Source organism: Mixophyes fleayi, chromosome 7 (genome assembly GCF_038048845.1).
Source record: "Mixophyes fleayi isolate aMixFle1 chromosome 7, aMixFle1.hap1, whole genome shotgun sequence".
NCBI lineage: Eukaryota > Metazoa > Chordata > Amphibia > Anura > Limnodynastidae > Mixophyes > Mixophyes fleayi.
The window spans coordinates 115,060,652-115,076,918 of record NC_134408.1 but is presented as its reverse complement, the minus strand read 5'-3'; the positions used below and the strand labels follow the sequence as shown (position 1 = coordinate 115,076,918).

Here is a 16,267-nt window from a genome sequence, read left to right as displayed (position 1 = left end):
TCTGGGAGATCACTTAAAATTTCAGTTTAATTTAGATTTACCATCTCATGTAAGTTAAAGTAGATTTCTATTGTCAATCATGTCATATGTGACGTTTAGAGACCTTCCCTCATTAGTGCACAGAATGTCTAATTTGTATGTTAATGAGGTAGGAGAGTGCGATAAAGAAAGGAAATTATTTAATCAGCTATCCATGCTTCAGAAAAAGAAGGCAAAAGCACCTTAATCAGAATAATCAAACCTGTTGAGAGCTGGTTGAGGATCAAAGAGCAGCTGATGCTAGTTCTGTTAAACCTTATTAACAGAACTAGCATCATCCTTATTTATTTTTAATTCTTTTTTGTGTGTTTTTTCCTTTCCCCCATGTTTAGCTATTTACACTCATTGAATAGGGTGCTCCATCTCCTAAATAGTAATAAAAGACTAGTAATAAAAGAATACAGCACCACACAAGTCTGAAGTAAAGTTAGTTGTTTTGTATATGCAATAATAAATCTCTGCTAACTAATTTTAGCGATTGTTATCAATTAGATATCAATACTCTCTCATTACAATTATAGGTGGTGAGTAAAACCTTTATTAATGCTGATTTTGTTTGAAGAATTAACCTTTTTTTTTTTAAAAAAAAATAAAAAAATCTATATATATATATATATATAATGTATTATTTATTAATTACACAGTGTTAACATATGCATTACTGGATTATCCTGTGTATGGTAGTTGCCTCGGCTGTCACAATGTACATAAAAGCAGTCTAAAAGACCTGATCTAGTACAAGCAGTGGTCACAACTATTATGCAAAATACACTATATTGGCAAAAGTATTTGGCCTCACCTGTTAATTATTGAATTGAGGTGTTTCATTCAGAACCCTTGGCAGAGTTGTATACAATGAAGCCCCTAGCTATGCAGCCTCCAGTTGCAAACATTTGTGATACAAAATTGGTCATTCTGTAGAGCTCAGTGACTTCAAGTGTGGTACTGTGATAGGATGTCGCCTTTGCAATAAGATGGTTCATGAAATTTCATCCATTCTGGATATTCCACAGTCAACTGTAAGTGATATTATTAGAAAGTGGAAGCGTTTAGGAACAGCAGCGACTCAGCCACGAAGCGGAAGACCATGCAAAATCACAGAGCGGGGTAAACGACTGCTTAGGCACATGGTGCATGGCACATGGGGCAGCACGGTGGCATAGTGGTTAGCACTTCTGCCTTACAGCACTGGGGCCATGAGTTCAATTCCCGACCATGGCCTTATCTGTGTGGAGTTTGTATGTTCTCCCCGTGTTTGCGTGGGTTTCCTCCGGGTGCTCCGGTTTCCTCCCACACTCCAAAAACATACTGGTAGGTTAATTGGCTGCTATCAAAAAATTGACCCTAGTCTCTCCCTCTCTGTCTGTGTGTGTTAGGGAATTTAGACTGTAAGCTCCAATGGGGCAGGGACTGATGTGTGTGAGTTCTCTGTACAGCGCTTAGTGGCGCTATATAAGTAAATGGTGATGATGGTGCCAAAAAGTCGCCAACGCTCTGCTGATTCCATAGCTGAAGAGTTCCAAACTTCCACTGGCATTATTGTACGCACAAGAACTGTGCCAGGAGCTTAATGGAATGGGCTTCAATGGCCGATCAGCTGCATGCAAGCCTCACATCACCAAGACCAACGCCAAGCGTCGGATGGAGTGGTGTAAAGCACACAGACACTGGACTGGAAACGTGTTCTGTGGAGTGACGAATCACGCTTCTCTGTTCGGCAGTCAGATGCGCAAGTCTGGGTTTGGCGGATGCTGGAAGACCGTTGCCTGACTACATTATGCCAACTGTGAAGTTTGGTGGAGGAGGGAGAATGGTACGGGGCTGTTCTTCAGGGTTTGGGCTAGGCCCCTTATCTGCAGTGAAGGGCAAACTTAATGCTTCAGCATAACAAGTCATTTTGGGCAATGCTATGCTTCTAACTTTGTGGAAACAGTTTGGGGAAGGTCCTTTTCTGATCCAACATGACTGCCCCAGTGCACAAAGCAAGGACTACAAAAACATGGTTTGGTGTGAAAGATCTTGACTTACCCCCACAGAGCCCTGACCTTCAACCCCATTGAACACCTTTAGGATGAACAGGAATGGAGCTTGCGATCCAGGCCTTCTCGTCAACATCAGTGCCTGACCTCATAAATGCTCCTCAGAATGAATGGGCACAAATTCCCACAGAAACACTCCCCAACATCTTGTGGAAAGCCTTCCAAGAAGAGTGTCAGCAGTTATCGCTGCAAAAGGGGGACCAACTCCATATTAAAGTATATGTATATGAATACAATACAGTCCCTGTTTGTGTCAAGCGTCCGAATACTTTTGTCTATATAGTGCATATGTAAAAACAGACCTGTCATTCGTACATAAAGTGATGTAGATGTGTTTACAGTTGCATGTAAGACTTTGCCTTAGAGATTGTACTTCAAACGGGAAAATTATTTTGGTGTCCACTTTTTAATTTATTTTTTATCTTTTTAAAACCAGACAGACCATCTGTTTTAATAAGTCTATGTTCTCCTATGCGAATGTAAGCCACTGGCATTATGAAAGAAATGGGGGGGAGGGGGGGCAGGTTAAGAAATGTGGAGTCCTCTGTAGAGCTGATGGGGTTTGTGGCACCGCTTCCAAATATGACACGGTTACCTTTGCCAGACATTTTTACTCTTGGCATTTGACATGACCTCTATTTTGAGTTGTATATGAGACAGATTTTCCAATTTCTGTTTCTACGGCTTTATTTTCCATAAGTGCTATGACGGGAAGGATTATCTGGAGCAAACCTGAGAAACAGCTGAGAATAATAAACTGTTTGTGTTGCTAACGTAAAGCAGGAAAAGATCAATGTAATTTGCAGGGGAAAATATATACAATTCATACATTATTTGTTTCTGAAATTGCATTCAATTCCATTATTTATTCGGTAGCCCCTACAGACCTACCATCTCCAGACACCACCACCACATTACCCCCACATTCCTATTCATGAATACTGTGCAAGAAGCACAAATAATGGGTGTTGTGAACATAGAGATCTTAAAGTTCTAAAGGTTAACCCATCACATAATTGTGGGGAATAAGGCCTAAATCAGGGTTGTCCAACCCGCGGCCCAGAAGGAGTTTTGGTTGTGGCAAGGGGGCAGCGCTCTTAATGGAAAAAAAAAAGAACAATCGGCAGCACAGAATTGGAGAAGAGAAGAGGACAGGAGAACAAGACGATTAAAAGGTAAGTTAAGGGGGATTTTTTTTATTATTTCAAGGGACGCTGACAAGTGAATAAAAGTCACCTGGCCCATTATAAGTTGTTATCCCTTAACTAACATAGTGGTGTAATTAGCAAAACAGGTCACAATTTGGGGTCACAGTGGTGTATATGTCAGGTACCGCAGGTCTGGTCATTGCACCCTGATATACAATGCCTGGCTTAAATGATATAGCATTGAAACAATACAAAAAGTGATTATAGTATAATAACTAGAGGATTTTTTGAACAGGGCGATTGAAAGGTAAGTATAGGGGGTTTTGAAAAAAAGTGATATATGATAGATTATATATATATATATATATATATATCTACTATATAAATGCCTAGTGGCGTGTGTGTGAAAAAAAACCCAAGCTGCAGCGCCACCTGCTGGGCAGAGTTATACACTGACCTATATATTTCTTGAAGGAGAAGTGACAGTTGGGAGTGGTTGGTGGTTGCCGGTGGTGACAGTGGGGAGTTTTTAACACCTTAAGTAGCTTGATGAAGGATGTGGCGATGAAGGATGAGGTGATGGAGAAAAATGATGAGGTGGTGACATGTGGACAAAACCACGTTAAAAAAGGGCGCTTGCGTCGGGAAGTAACGCTCTTTCCCTGAGGAAGCCTGGGCTAGGCCCAAATGCATGACAAGAGCCTTTTTAACCCCTTAAGTAGCTTGATTTGACTAGAATGCATGAGTATCATGCATGGTTTAACTTGTGTGTGTTTGTGTTAATATATAAATATATATATATATATATATATATATATATATATATATATATATAATTATGTTAACTATGTTTTTTATGGGTTTTTGGATGATCAGCTATCGTTATTGTTGGTGTATCTTATGTGCGGCCCAAACCAACTAGTTGTCTGCCAATGTGGCCCAGGGAAGCTAAAAGGTTGGACACCCCTGGCCTAAATCATAACTGCAGAGGAAATATGGTATATTAAATGAATCTGTTGATAAATTGAGCTACTAAAGTGTAAAATGTAAAGTCAGGGAGTCTTTTGTGTGTGTGTGTGTGTGTGTATTCAGTGGCTCTGCAAATCCCAGTGTTAGAAGATAGCAGTGTCACATGTGGCAGGTTCAAATTCCCCTGAGGTGAGATATATCCTGGCCCAGGATGGAGTTTTGACACTTGAATAGACTTTTAGGAACCACTCAGCATGGTGTCACGCTCAAGGAGACCATGTGCTGACTTGGCAATATTTTATATAGACAAAAATAATTCCGTTTCAAATATGCCACTTAAAATCAATTAATGTAGTGATCAAACACATATTCCTCAACAGCAGGATGAAGGGCAGCTTATATGTCAAATTAAGAATTCTGCCACACAGAGAAGTTGAGAAAATGAGTATAAACTCAACTGATACCCTGTACCTAGGCCTGTTTGGTATAAATAAATTGGTATATGGGTATATAATTCATAGGGGATGTATTAATAATAAAAATTGGGTCTATGTCACACTCCACAGAAAAGTTAGGTTTCATACTAGAATTGGGTAGTAAATCAGGTAACATGCAAATGGTGATTGTAAAAAGTGTCACAGACCACAAACCCCCCTGGAGGTGGGGAAAGGTGTAAAGGTATCTCTAAAAGCCGAGACCAGTGACAACAAACTGTCAGCTTCTTGGGGATCAATCTAATTGAAGGAGTTTCTATCTTTTCTGCCTACCTTCAGCCATACATATTATTATACTTAAGTTATGCTCTGTAATTTCATCCAATTTGTTTTAATATAAGTTTTTTTTTATTTTTATATGTCAAATCTTTATCCAATTGTTTATCTGTAAGTATTGTACCTTTTTGTATATTAAATCTAACTATTTAATAGTTCTTATTGCTCTAAACAAATCCTGTTGCCTGTTTTAGAAGAGATTGCTGGACTGGGGTTAACTCTTTAGAAACCAGAGGGTAAAGGGTTAACTGTTTAACTACCAAAGCACAGAGTGTGTGCAATTGGATAATTGAGTCATAGGTTTGCTACGGGCCATATACGTAGCTGGTGGCAGCTGGCGGAGAGGTGTGGAAGCGGGTGTCTGAGTTGGGAAAGGGACCAGTAAATCTGTAGTCTTAGAAAAAGAGGTAACTGAGATTTGGGCTGGAATCCTGTGTATTTCCTTACAGTAAGCTTCCAAGTCACGAGTGCGCAGAGAGCAGTGTGTGACAGATAAAGGGGTTCAGGAGCGGTCTCCTGACAAAATAGAGGTAATATATTGTACGACTGTTGGGATATGATAAGATATTAGATCAGGGAGTAGCCAGGGGGGGGGGGGGGCTATCTCTGACAATGAACCTTTCATCTCCTCCTCTTCACCTTTATTTATAGTATTCTGATTATTTGATTATTGTATTATATAACATATTGACTAATTTTATGAAGCACAACCCATTTTATTGAAAGATTGAAATTGTGAGCATCACTACAATACCTTGTCATTATTGCATGTTTTATGATTTCATATGCTACAGCCCATTTACTAACCACATTAAATCTGCTCTATCAGTATTTATTTCTGTCAGCTGAATACCCACCAATTGGGAGCAGAATTCTTAATTTGGCTTTCTGGTTTCCTCACCCACATTTTTGTATGGCACCTATTTCTTTACAAAGTGTATGCAATTCCTAAACTTGGAGGTGAAAATGGAATGAACACTTGATATACTGTGACCTAGTAGCCTGTCTATAAGGTCCTGAGATGCTTCCTCTCTGCAAAATGCCCAAAAGCTATGCTAAACTTGGACTGCACTGTGTCCTTCCACGGTCAACTCAATGTAAATGCAAGGCTCCAGCACCCACAAATGGACCCGGCTTTCTTATCTTCCGACCAAGGAGCTTCTGCAGTAGATGCTCATGCTCAGTAATGGCTGTAATCACACAGAGCTACATTTCACTCTTGAAACTGGTTGCCAGGGTGACCAAAAAGTATTTGCTTCAATCCAGTTTTTCCCCCAGACAGGCTGCAATTTAAACCTTCAAAATAATTATTTGGCACCATGTGAAGTTTCTGTACAGACGAGGTACACAGTTCTCATGGTGAGTGGGCAGAGTTGGGCTGGTTTACAAATCATCCAGCACTTGTGAAAGGGATGTAATGAGCTGGTGACATTGTCTACACTGCATCACTTAAATGCTTCCACTAGAAAAAAATAGGAAGTGCTGTGTTTGCAGGAGGGTGTTTTAATCTAAGTTCTGATTTTAACTTATTTGTCCTATGCCAATTGATATTTTGTTTTTGTTTTTTGTTTTTTAAAGGGATGGTTATGAATTCTGGCCAGGTTGACTGTTTGAGAACTACTGATGAAAATAATAAAAGTTCACAACTCTTAAATGAAACATAGTTTCTTTTTCCATGCAGAATGCTTCTAATCCTCAAATCGATCCTTTAACTCTGTTACCAGATGAAAAATAATCTACTTTGAATGTTGTACTGTAGTGTTTGATGTCATGTAACTGGTTGGGTGATAACTGGCACATGATTTATTAGAAGTTAAAGCTGTTTTACTTTCTAGAGCCAGAGAAGTGCAATAGTTGGGTACATTAAAAAAAAAAAAAAAGTATCCTTGAATATAATTCTCAATATATCTTCTCTGGTCTGAAAAGTATCCTCTAAGCTACCTAATGCCTCTGCCCCCTGTTCTATTGATGTCACAAGCTACAGGTGCATACCGGTAATTCATTTTTTTATTACATAAATTCACAGCCCATTGGGACATGAGACCATGGAGAAGAATGAGATGCAGCTAGCATTTGGAGACCAGATTTCTTATGCCACCAGTTTCTGATGTATTGATTTATTTGTAGTTTAGCCTTATTTCACTTTGTTTTGTGTATGTGCTACTGAATGGACACCTATTTATGTGATCTTCGTTTCATGTATTGGAAAGTTGTTACTTTTTCAACAACTTTTCATGAAACCTGCAGTTTCAAACAGCAGCGTTGAGGATACAGTATTTTTGGTATGCCATTTTATGCATGGGTGTTAATTTTTTTTTTTTCCTGTTTTAAAGCCTGGACTGTTTTTCAACACCTGTTCTGTACAAGGCCCCAAGGTTCATACTTTCAGATGCTTTAACATCTGCCTTTGGTCCATAGCCTTACATTAGACAGGAGAGGAATGTCAAAATATTGATCTTATTGATATGTTTTTCAGTACAGTTAAACAAAAGCAGACAATGAACACACATCTTGGTGTGTCAGTGGTCCATTGTATGTTTGTTGAACTGCCATGTGTATTGTAACTGTTTTGTTATAGTAACCAATTAATCACCATCTTGACAAGCTTTCCACTCTATGTTCACCTTCTGGTGAACGCATAACAGCGAAGAACATAGCGGAAAAAGGTGTTTGTACCATCCTTTCAGCATATCTTCACAGCAAACAAGAGAGCATACATGCTGTGATTTGCTGTTGGAGTATGCAGATATATTTTTATTTTTCCTCTTTGGAATGATGCCTTTGTCAAAGGGGGCAAATGTTAAAATGTATCTGTAGATCCTTTTATAGTGCATTGAATGTGGTAGAGTGTTTGCATTCTAATTGGTACCTTTTAAATTAAAAATGTGTTGTTTTTTTTTGTCATGCTTCAATAAAATATGTCTAATTCTGTCTGCAGGCAATGTTTGTAAATTGGTCTTGAGTATCTGTCACAATGTCAATAGTTTGAATATTTTCTGCCTTAGTGAGGTAGCAGCACTGCTTATGTATTGCTGTAGATTCTGTAAATGCTTTTTCTTCCATTCAACCGAAATGGCACCTTGTCAAGAATGCTGCATTAATTATTTGTAACCCGTAATTATAAACCTGATACATTTTGTGCTGCAGCTATATAATTTCTACTATGAAACAACCAATGCATAATTATTTGTTTAGTGCTGATGCTTTGTGCGTTTTAGAAGCTGAATTGTTGAATAGAGGTTCTCCTTTTTATGTTATGGGTTCATTTTGTAGTGAACTTTCCCAAAATCACCCAGTTATTTACAGTTTTTGATTTCTCTGGTGTGTGTGTGTGTGTATGGATAGAGATATATATACTTTAACCAAATTAATGCAGTTTGCATGAACCTTATTCAACAAATGGCTTATGTCTGGCCTTTTTTAGATTTATTCTTATTGCGAATACCAGTTCGTGTTGCCCAAGAGTAGTGTTGAATTACCAAGTGATCCCTGAGAGAGGTAGTGTTTGTGGGGCAGGCTGCCTGCTCACAGGAAGATCTGGAACAGATCACACTATACTGTACTTACAGTAACTGCAGGGTTAGTGTAATGGGTAGAGTGGATAATGTAATTCAAGCCTGTACTTCATTTTTTTTTTTTTTTCCAAGTAACCTCTGCTCTCCCTCTGCAGGTCCACACACTTGGAAGTCCGTTCTAGTGGCTTCATGTTGGCGATCTTGGATTTTCTTCACCCTGAGGTGGTTCTTTCATGTCCTTTCGCTTAGCTTTTTATCTGGTTATATGATCTGGCTTTAATTCCTTGAAGAATCTTTTTGGCCTGACATGAGCTCCCAGACTCACCCAGGTAGGTTTTTTTTTTTTTTTTTTTGTTCTTTTTTTTTTTGTGTGGCTTTCCCTTGTGATGTTGTCATTGCATATGTTCAATTGAATAATTTGAAATGAAAGTGGACATGCTTTGTAGGAATGCATCAGTTGATTAGAAAATATAGGAAAGTTTTGAAGTTACAACTCTGTGTTTTCAGACTTTAGCACTGATGTGGGGAGTTCATGAATTATACAAAATTTGCGTAGCATGTCATTTGGAAGAATAATAAACACTCTGCCTGAGGTGCAGTTCCACCTACAGCCAGAGAACAGATGGCTGGAATATGCTGAATGTGTTTGTTTAGTTATATTGAGTATTTTGAATTTCTAAGCATGTTTTTTTTTTCCCCTGCTTACCTCTAGAAGTCTCATTAGCTCTAGATCCAATTGTCACACTCCCCTCTCATCATGCATTTCAGTTAATATTGTACAAGGCATTTTTAAAATGATTAATAAGTTGTACCACCTATTAATCCTACCTTAACAATCCTGTGTAGGCATACTCTTCTAACAGTTTCCCGGTCTCATTCATTGTATATGGTAAATCTATCTGGTGATGAAAATGTTTATTGAGGGGGTGTGCGCAGTTTAGGAAGAGGTCAGCATTTTTAAAATCCTTCGCTAGTATTTTCAGACTGAGCAGAGAATCCCATGCTTTATTTAATGGCTGACTTGTGATAATGCCTTTCCTAGCTTCTGTTCTTTGCTTGTTTTATGGCTTTTGATCCTGAGCAGTGAAATAAGATCTATTTATAGATGCCTGTGGACTGGCTGTACTGTGTTGTATCTGTCCTGTTTTCATACAGATTTGTTATGTCCCTCCCTTATGCTAACTGGCAGCGAGAGGCTGTCTGCTCTATGCAGCATTTCATTCTGTTTTTATAAAAGCCTCCCATAGCCACAGGTTAGATACAGTGTGTGTATAGATATAGATATATATTTATATATTCTTTTCTATTCTGAGAAGCTGTATCTTTACTGGTGCTGTATCTGTGAGAGTGTTCTCATTTTCCTTTTGTGTATGTACTAATTAATTTTTTTTAGTTATACACTTAATGGCACCTTTTGCGTGGTGTGTCCGTGTCCTTAGATGATGATCTTTCAGTCATGATCTTCTATTTTAGGAGTTCAAAGATTACCAGATGTCTTTACGTAGTGGGGGCAGCCATTTTCTGTTCTGAACCAATACTTAATCCATTGCTTTACTAGGACCTAGTGATGACCTTAAGGAGCTTTGTGATCTATATCACGGTGAGGTCAATTGTACCTGATGCTGCATTCTCATGAACATTGCTTTGGGCTACAAAATTGTGGCTTCCACTCATTGTATGACAAAGAGTAATAAAAATGTGGCATTCAGAGAACTCTAAGGGGCATATTCAATTCCGATCCCGATCCGCGGGATTGCGCCGGAACGGGCCGCAAACCTAATCCGCGGTACCGCAATAACGTGGATTTTCATTCGCAGCCCATAGGAAAATCTGCGTTATTGCGGTACCGTATTACCGGCAGTAGTGCGCATTTTCCGCGGTAACGCGTTACAGCGGATCGGAATTGGGGGCATATTCAATTGTCGGCGGAAACGCCAAAAATCTCGTGCTCTGCGTGCTATTACCATTATTACGGTAATAGTGCGTGGAAAAAAACTTTATTACGGGATTTTTCTCACTGGATTTCAGCTCGCAGCTCCCTGAACTGAAATACAGCTCACTACTACCGTAATAACTGTAGTAGTTTTAACGCGACGGGAACAAAGAAGAATTGAATATGCCCCTAAGGGGCATATTCAATTGTTGCGGGTTTCCACGGCTCAGGAAGCTGCGAGCTGAAATCCAGCGAGAGAAATACCGTAATATCGGTTTTACCGTGCACTATCACCGCACTAACGGTAATAGTGCGCGGAGCGCAAGATTTTTGGCGTTTCCGCCGACAATTGAATATGTCCCTAAGAGTTAGCAGGGGCTTTTAAATGTACCTGCATAAACAGCAGGATTATTTTTGTTTATTTTGGATTAGTTACCTGGCTCCTGAGATGTGTCCCTCCTTATATATGATAGATTAGACTGCATTAATTTGTGTACATTTTCTGTCAAAATACTTGTTTGTTTATATATGTATAATAAAACGTAATGTTCAAAGTGAAAATGTTTCAGTCTTGAATTGCATTGAAAAGTTACCTCTTGGTTAATCTTCTGCTTTGAAACTGTTTTTATAAATAATTATTGTAATAACTCAGGACTAATGTAAACCCTCCGGTCCCTGTCTAAGTTGCATATTGTAGCAATATGATTACTGTAGTTTTCAGAATGAGGCCCCTTCGTGTGGGTTGTTTTTAGGTGGAGGCTTTTCTTTTTATTTATTTTATTAGCATAATTTTAGGAATAGAAGAGCCACATTGAAAGCGTTTTATTTCATGCATTCACTTGCACTTCTCCACAGCAAGGTAATAACGTCATTCTACTGACTGATATACTTCCAAGAGGATGATGCTGCTTGCCTGAGGCAGTGCACTCCTTTTCCTATGTAAGAACAAGGGTTTAGAAGGGAAGAGTTGTCAATGAATATTTCCTTTTAAGATGTGTAGAGACAAGATACATTCACATAGGCTGAGGTACAGATGAGTGTTCTTGGAAGATTGTAGACGGTTGTAACCGAATGCTTGTTTCATGTTTTGAATTGTATAAAACAAAAGCCATCTGATCAATTTCTCTCTCTGGATGTTCTTCCGCAGTTAAGCTTGTCATATTGCTTTTTTTTATCTCTATTTCCCTTATGTTATGACCTCTGTCAAAGTTTTATGCTGACCACGCATGTGCCACTCTGCTTAAGATCAGTGTTCTATTTGATGACCTATTGCTGGCCGAGCAGTATGATCTCTTCCAGCTTGGCTGCCACCCTTTAGCGCTATCAGAAAGTGACCCCACACAGCCAGGGAGAGGACATCCTCTGACTTTAACGCCATGACTGATTATGGTCAGGTCTGTTGCAGCGGAAATAACATTCAGCAGGCTTGTCTCAGAGCCACATATGCGGCAATTGGTCAGATATCACTGTATGCAATTAGAACATTATCACGAATTATGGGAAATGCCGTTGGAAGATGACAGCTATTGTCCTGTGTGTGCAGTCACTTCCTGACTGCACTAACAGGCCCTAGTGGTGTCAGAAGTGATTCTACCAGAACACCAGATGTTCCGTTTGGTCATCCATTTGTGCATTGTATGACATTGTATGACTAGTGTCCAGTCACTCCGTTTATGTTTTATTTAATAAACCTGTTGCTTTTTAATCTATACTCTGCTCGTTTTTTGAGTCCCCTAATAGTGTGATATGGGGTGAGACAGCAGAGCTGACCTGGAAGTGTTAGCAGGTGCAGACACTCTCACTACTGTTATGCTGTGGCCTGAAACGGGATTCCAGACGTGGATAAGATACGCAGACACTGGCTCCATCTGGATATTTTTGGAGCCTCAGTTTGCGTTCCAGACTCTGTGGAAAGTTCCATGGTTAAAGTTACAGCTGGGTTTTTCCCCACAGGTTGTTTGAGGGTTTGTCTTTCACATCAAAACTAGTATGTTGTGTTTTCTACTACAACAAGGTCTCTGCAGAAGGCAGGTCTTATGCTGCTGCAGGTGTGATTCTTTAAAGGGACTGTCAATGCTTTGCATTATATGTATGCTAGGATGTAACTTTGTAACTAAATAAGATGTGCTCTTTGTGCAAATGGACTTGCATATGTTTTTTTTGTAAATGCCATGCCTTTACTGTGGTTCCATAATCCAAACATGTGGCACCTTGAGCTCTGTACGATGTCTGTATGACGTCTGCACCATTTAGTCTGTGGAATGTGTAAGTGTGATTTTTGGATGACAATTGGGAATATGAGGTGGTAATGTTGTCACCAGGACACACCTAGATTCTGTCTCTGTGGTGAAATGCAGAATGTTCCAAGATTTCCTGTACTGTCAATACAAGCCTGTCTACTCCAAGATTGGAACCGTATCCCATTTTAACTCTAGTGTTACTAAGTCGTCTTGTCCTTAAGGTATACTATTCTGTGCATGATAGTATGTGATAGGGGTGTAGTGCTGGGTTTGACCAGGAAATGAATGGTTTATATCTGGGCTATTTACCTTGCACCTTTACAGAATGAATATTTACCATGAAACTGTATGCTTTCTGTATTGTGTTGAAAGGTCACTCTTTCATCTTTTTTGTTTCTTTTGAATCAAACAAGCAAATCCTATTGTTTCCCTATATCAGCTTGGTCTGTATTGTAACTTTAGCTGCTTGTTAGTTCAGATGTGCTCTGATGCCAGAATTGCATGCACGGAAGAGGAGTTTTGTTTTTTTCGTTCATCTCCTGTTCAGGTGGGGGAAGCTTAATATTATGACCCTCCTCCACTCAATATCCATGTTTTTCTTTTGCATACAGTAGGTGCTAAGCATGATAATATGTCATTATGATGTCACAGGCTCACGAGCAGCGTGGGATGAGCTTAATTCACAGCGTTTATATTAATAGTTCTCCCTCCTCCACCTCACTCGCATCGCATTTGCTTGCGTCAGACCCCTCCTTCCTCTTCCCTCTCAAGTGTCAGCAGGTATTTTACTCCTCACCAGTACAATACTTTTATAAAAACAGCTTAATGTTTCTGAAATCACACCAGGTGTTCCTTTGTGCAGTATAAAATTTAGAAAATACATACTAGCAATGATGTTTAGATAGATTGGAGTCTGTGAAAGGTATTCATTCTAAGTGTGTAAGAACTATATCTTTATTGCATGTTATTAACAAGTGCAGGTAGGGAATGGTCATTGATTGTTCATGGTCTGTATAAATATCTAGTCTATGTTTTAAAGCTGCTATTGGTGGACAGTTAGGTCTAAGAACATCTGAAGCCTGCTTGAACAATCATATTTTAAATGAATCGTTAATTTCTTGTCAAATTATTACAATGCTAAATGAACCATCAGCATCATTTTATATACCACCACTAATTCTGTAGCACTGTACAGAGAACGCACATCAGTTCCTGCCCCCAATAGAGTTTACAGTCTAAATTCCCTAAAAACACACACATACACAAACACAGAGAGACTAGGGTCAATTTCATAACTGTCAATTAACCTACCAGTATGTTTTTGGAGTGTGAGAGGAAACCCGGAGGAAACACAGGGAGAACATCCAAACTCCATACAGATAAGACCATGGTCAACTCAACAATCCTGTCGCACACATACACATTTCAGTATGGTATCTGTTTTTTCTGATTCTGTCAGTCAAATTGAGTTGTTAACTGTTTGAGGCATATGTTCAACCAGGATGGTCACATGGATTTCCCTGCATTGGATTAATAGGTCGCCCACACGTCCTATAATTTATTTTCTTTTAGGAGTTTGATATTGCACAGCCAAACAGAGGCGTGTGTCTAGTTTTAAGCCAGCCATATATGCTGTAATCTGGCCATTCTTCTTGCCTCATGGTGGTGGACGAATAACGCAGGTCCAGGCCCACTATGCGTCTTGTTTTGTCCTCTTTCGATGGCTGACAGTTATCTCAAATGCATGGCTGATAGGGGTAAGTGGCCCAACGGATTTTACACCTTGCTAGACTAAATCCCATTCACTACAATGGGAGTCGCACATCACAATGGTAGGCCAATTTAGAAAACAAAAATGAGCAGGTGGACCCAGTAAATCTGCAAAAGTGTGACCAGCTTTAGTTGTGTAGCTTTTAAGGTGTTGTCTATTTTTGGACAATAACTGCTTAACATGCCCTTTCTTCTTATACCCCCCCCCCCCCCCTCCTTCCCCCACCAATCTAACCAATAGTCTGCCCTCCCACCTGAAGCAGAGGACATACTTGTTCCAGAGCTCTGAGCTGGAGGACTCCATCCATCCAGAAGGGTGTGGGGGTACATGCTGTATGGAAGCTGTGAAGGGGGGTTATCAAGTGGTTGTCCAGAAATGGAAATTCATTTTAACAAAACTTTTTTATTTTAAAGCTTCCTGGAAAGCAGAAGTATTTCAGCATTAAATATAACCACAGTAATAATACTGCACCTAAAATTGTGTGCTATAAATATTAAAGTATAGCTGTTACCCCCACACAGTTGTGCAAGTCATTTTCTGGGCTGTACCGATGTTCAGCCAGTCATTAGAAATTAATGACAACATTGGGGCCTGAGACACAGTGCCTCATGCCTCAGTGATGCCGCTGAGCCTTAGTGAATTAATAGCCTCCCTTCTGTTGAATCTGCAGAATGGCAGCCCCACTGTGTGCATGTGACAGGTACACTGTAATAATAACAATGACATGTAATTAATGTGTCTGCATTTCTATAACTGGAGGTTAGTGTTAAAGTGATATGTAGAAGTGTAATTTCTAGAAGTTTATGTGAAGGTATGAAGCAGGATATTTAGTAATAAATTGTACACAAATTAAGAGTTTCACTTTGTCCGTTAATGGGTCTATTTCTGTATTCAGGATTAACCTCGTGTAATCCCTCATTAGGAGCCAATACCTAGATGAAGATGAGCCGGGACCATGCCTACTGTTGACACTTTACTGTTCAAACCACTGCTTGGTTCGCAGGCCTCCAGTAGCTGCTTGAAAAGAATTCCTACCTCCTGATTAATTTCAGGCATGCAGTGTGGAGTAGCTCTTGCGTCAATAGATCGTCATCAACCGCTGGCTGTCTGGATGAAACATAAACAGAGAGCCAGACTTCAACCCAGCTGAATTTAGGCCAGAGGTTGTTAAGAGTTGTTAAGAGTTTTAAAGCTGCAGAATCAGATAATTCTAACCATTTTTTTCCCTGTTAATGCTTTTCTCCCCACTCAAGATAGACAGCAGTGAAAGTGCTGAATATCCTAGTTACATATAGAAGGTCTTGTGCATGCAGCCACAGAAATAGTTTTTCCTCAGCAAATCTTCTGGATTGTGAAATAAACCATGTACTGCATGTATCCGATAACGTCTAAAACTCTTTGTGCATTGCTTTGCTATCATGTGATTAGCCAAACTATTTTATTTAGCTTAAGGATTACATTCTTGCAGTAATGCCAGGGTCAGTCAATCCTGGTGTCCTGAGTGTCCCTGTTTGATGTTCTGGTATATAGATTGAGTGGCCTCTTGGCTGCTGTTCTCCTTGGCTTGGCACTAGAAGTTATTCTACCACCTTAATAGTCCTGTGAATGTGCCAGTGTGTCTCCTGTTCACGTCTAAAACCAAAGCTGTAGACCAAGGTCTCTTGAAAGAACACAATAGGTCATTAGACTTCTTGTTTCCCAGTGCACTTTGTCACCTAGTTTGTCCTTTTGGCAGTTCATCTTGCTTCAAGCACTATTTAGGCAAAGACAGAATCTGTTCTTGTATATGATTGTCTCCCATGGCAACAACTCTCACTGGAAATTGTATTTTGCAGGAAATGAG

The 16,267-nt window shown here is 39.5% G+C and overlaps 1 protein-coding gene across 2 annotated transcripts in view; it reads left to right on the top strand.

Moving 5' to 3' along the window:
• Positions 1 to 16,267, top strand: part of HDAC4 (histone deacetylase 4) — a 128,508-nt gene that overhangs the window by 20,567 nt on the left and 91,674 nt on the right. The window contains exon 2 of one of the 2 annotated variants that reach the window (XM_075180436.1): positions 8,636 to 8,809. The exons of the other annotated variant lie outside the window; for it this stretch is intronic. Coding sequence (XP_075036537.1) covers positions 8,788 to 8,809 — 22 coding nt within the window. The 5' untranslated portion in view covers positions 8,636 to 8,787. The remainder of the gene's footprint in view (positions 1 to 8,635; positions 8,810 to 16,267) is intronic. 2 annotated transcript variants of the gene reach the window in all.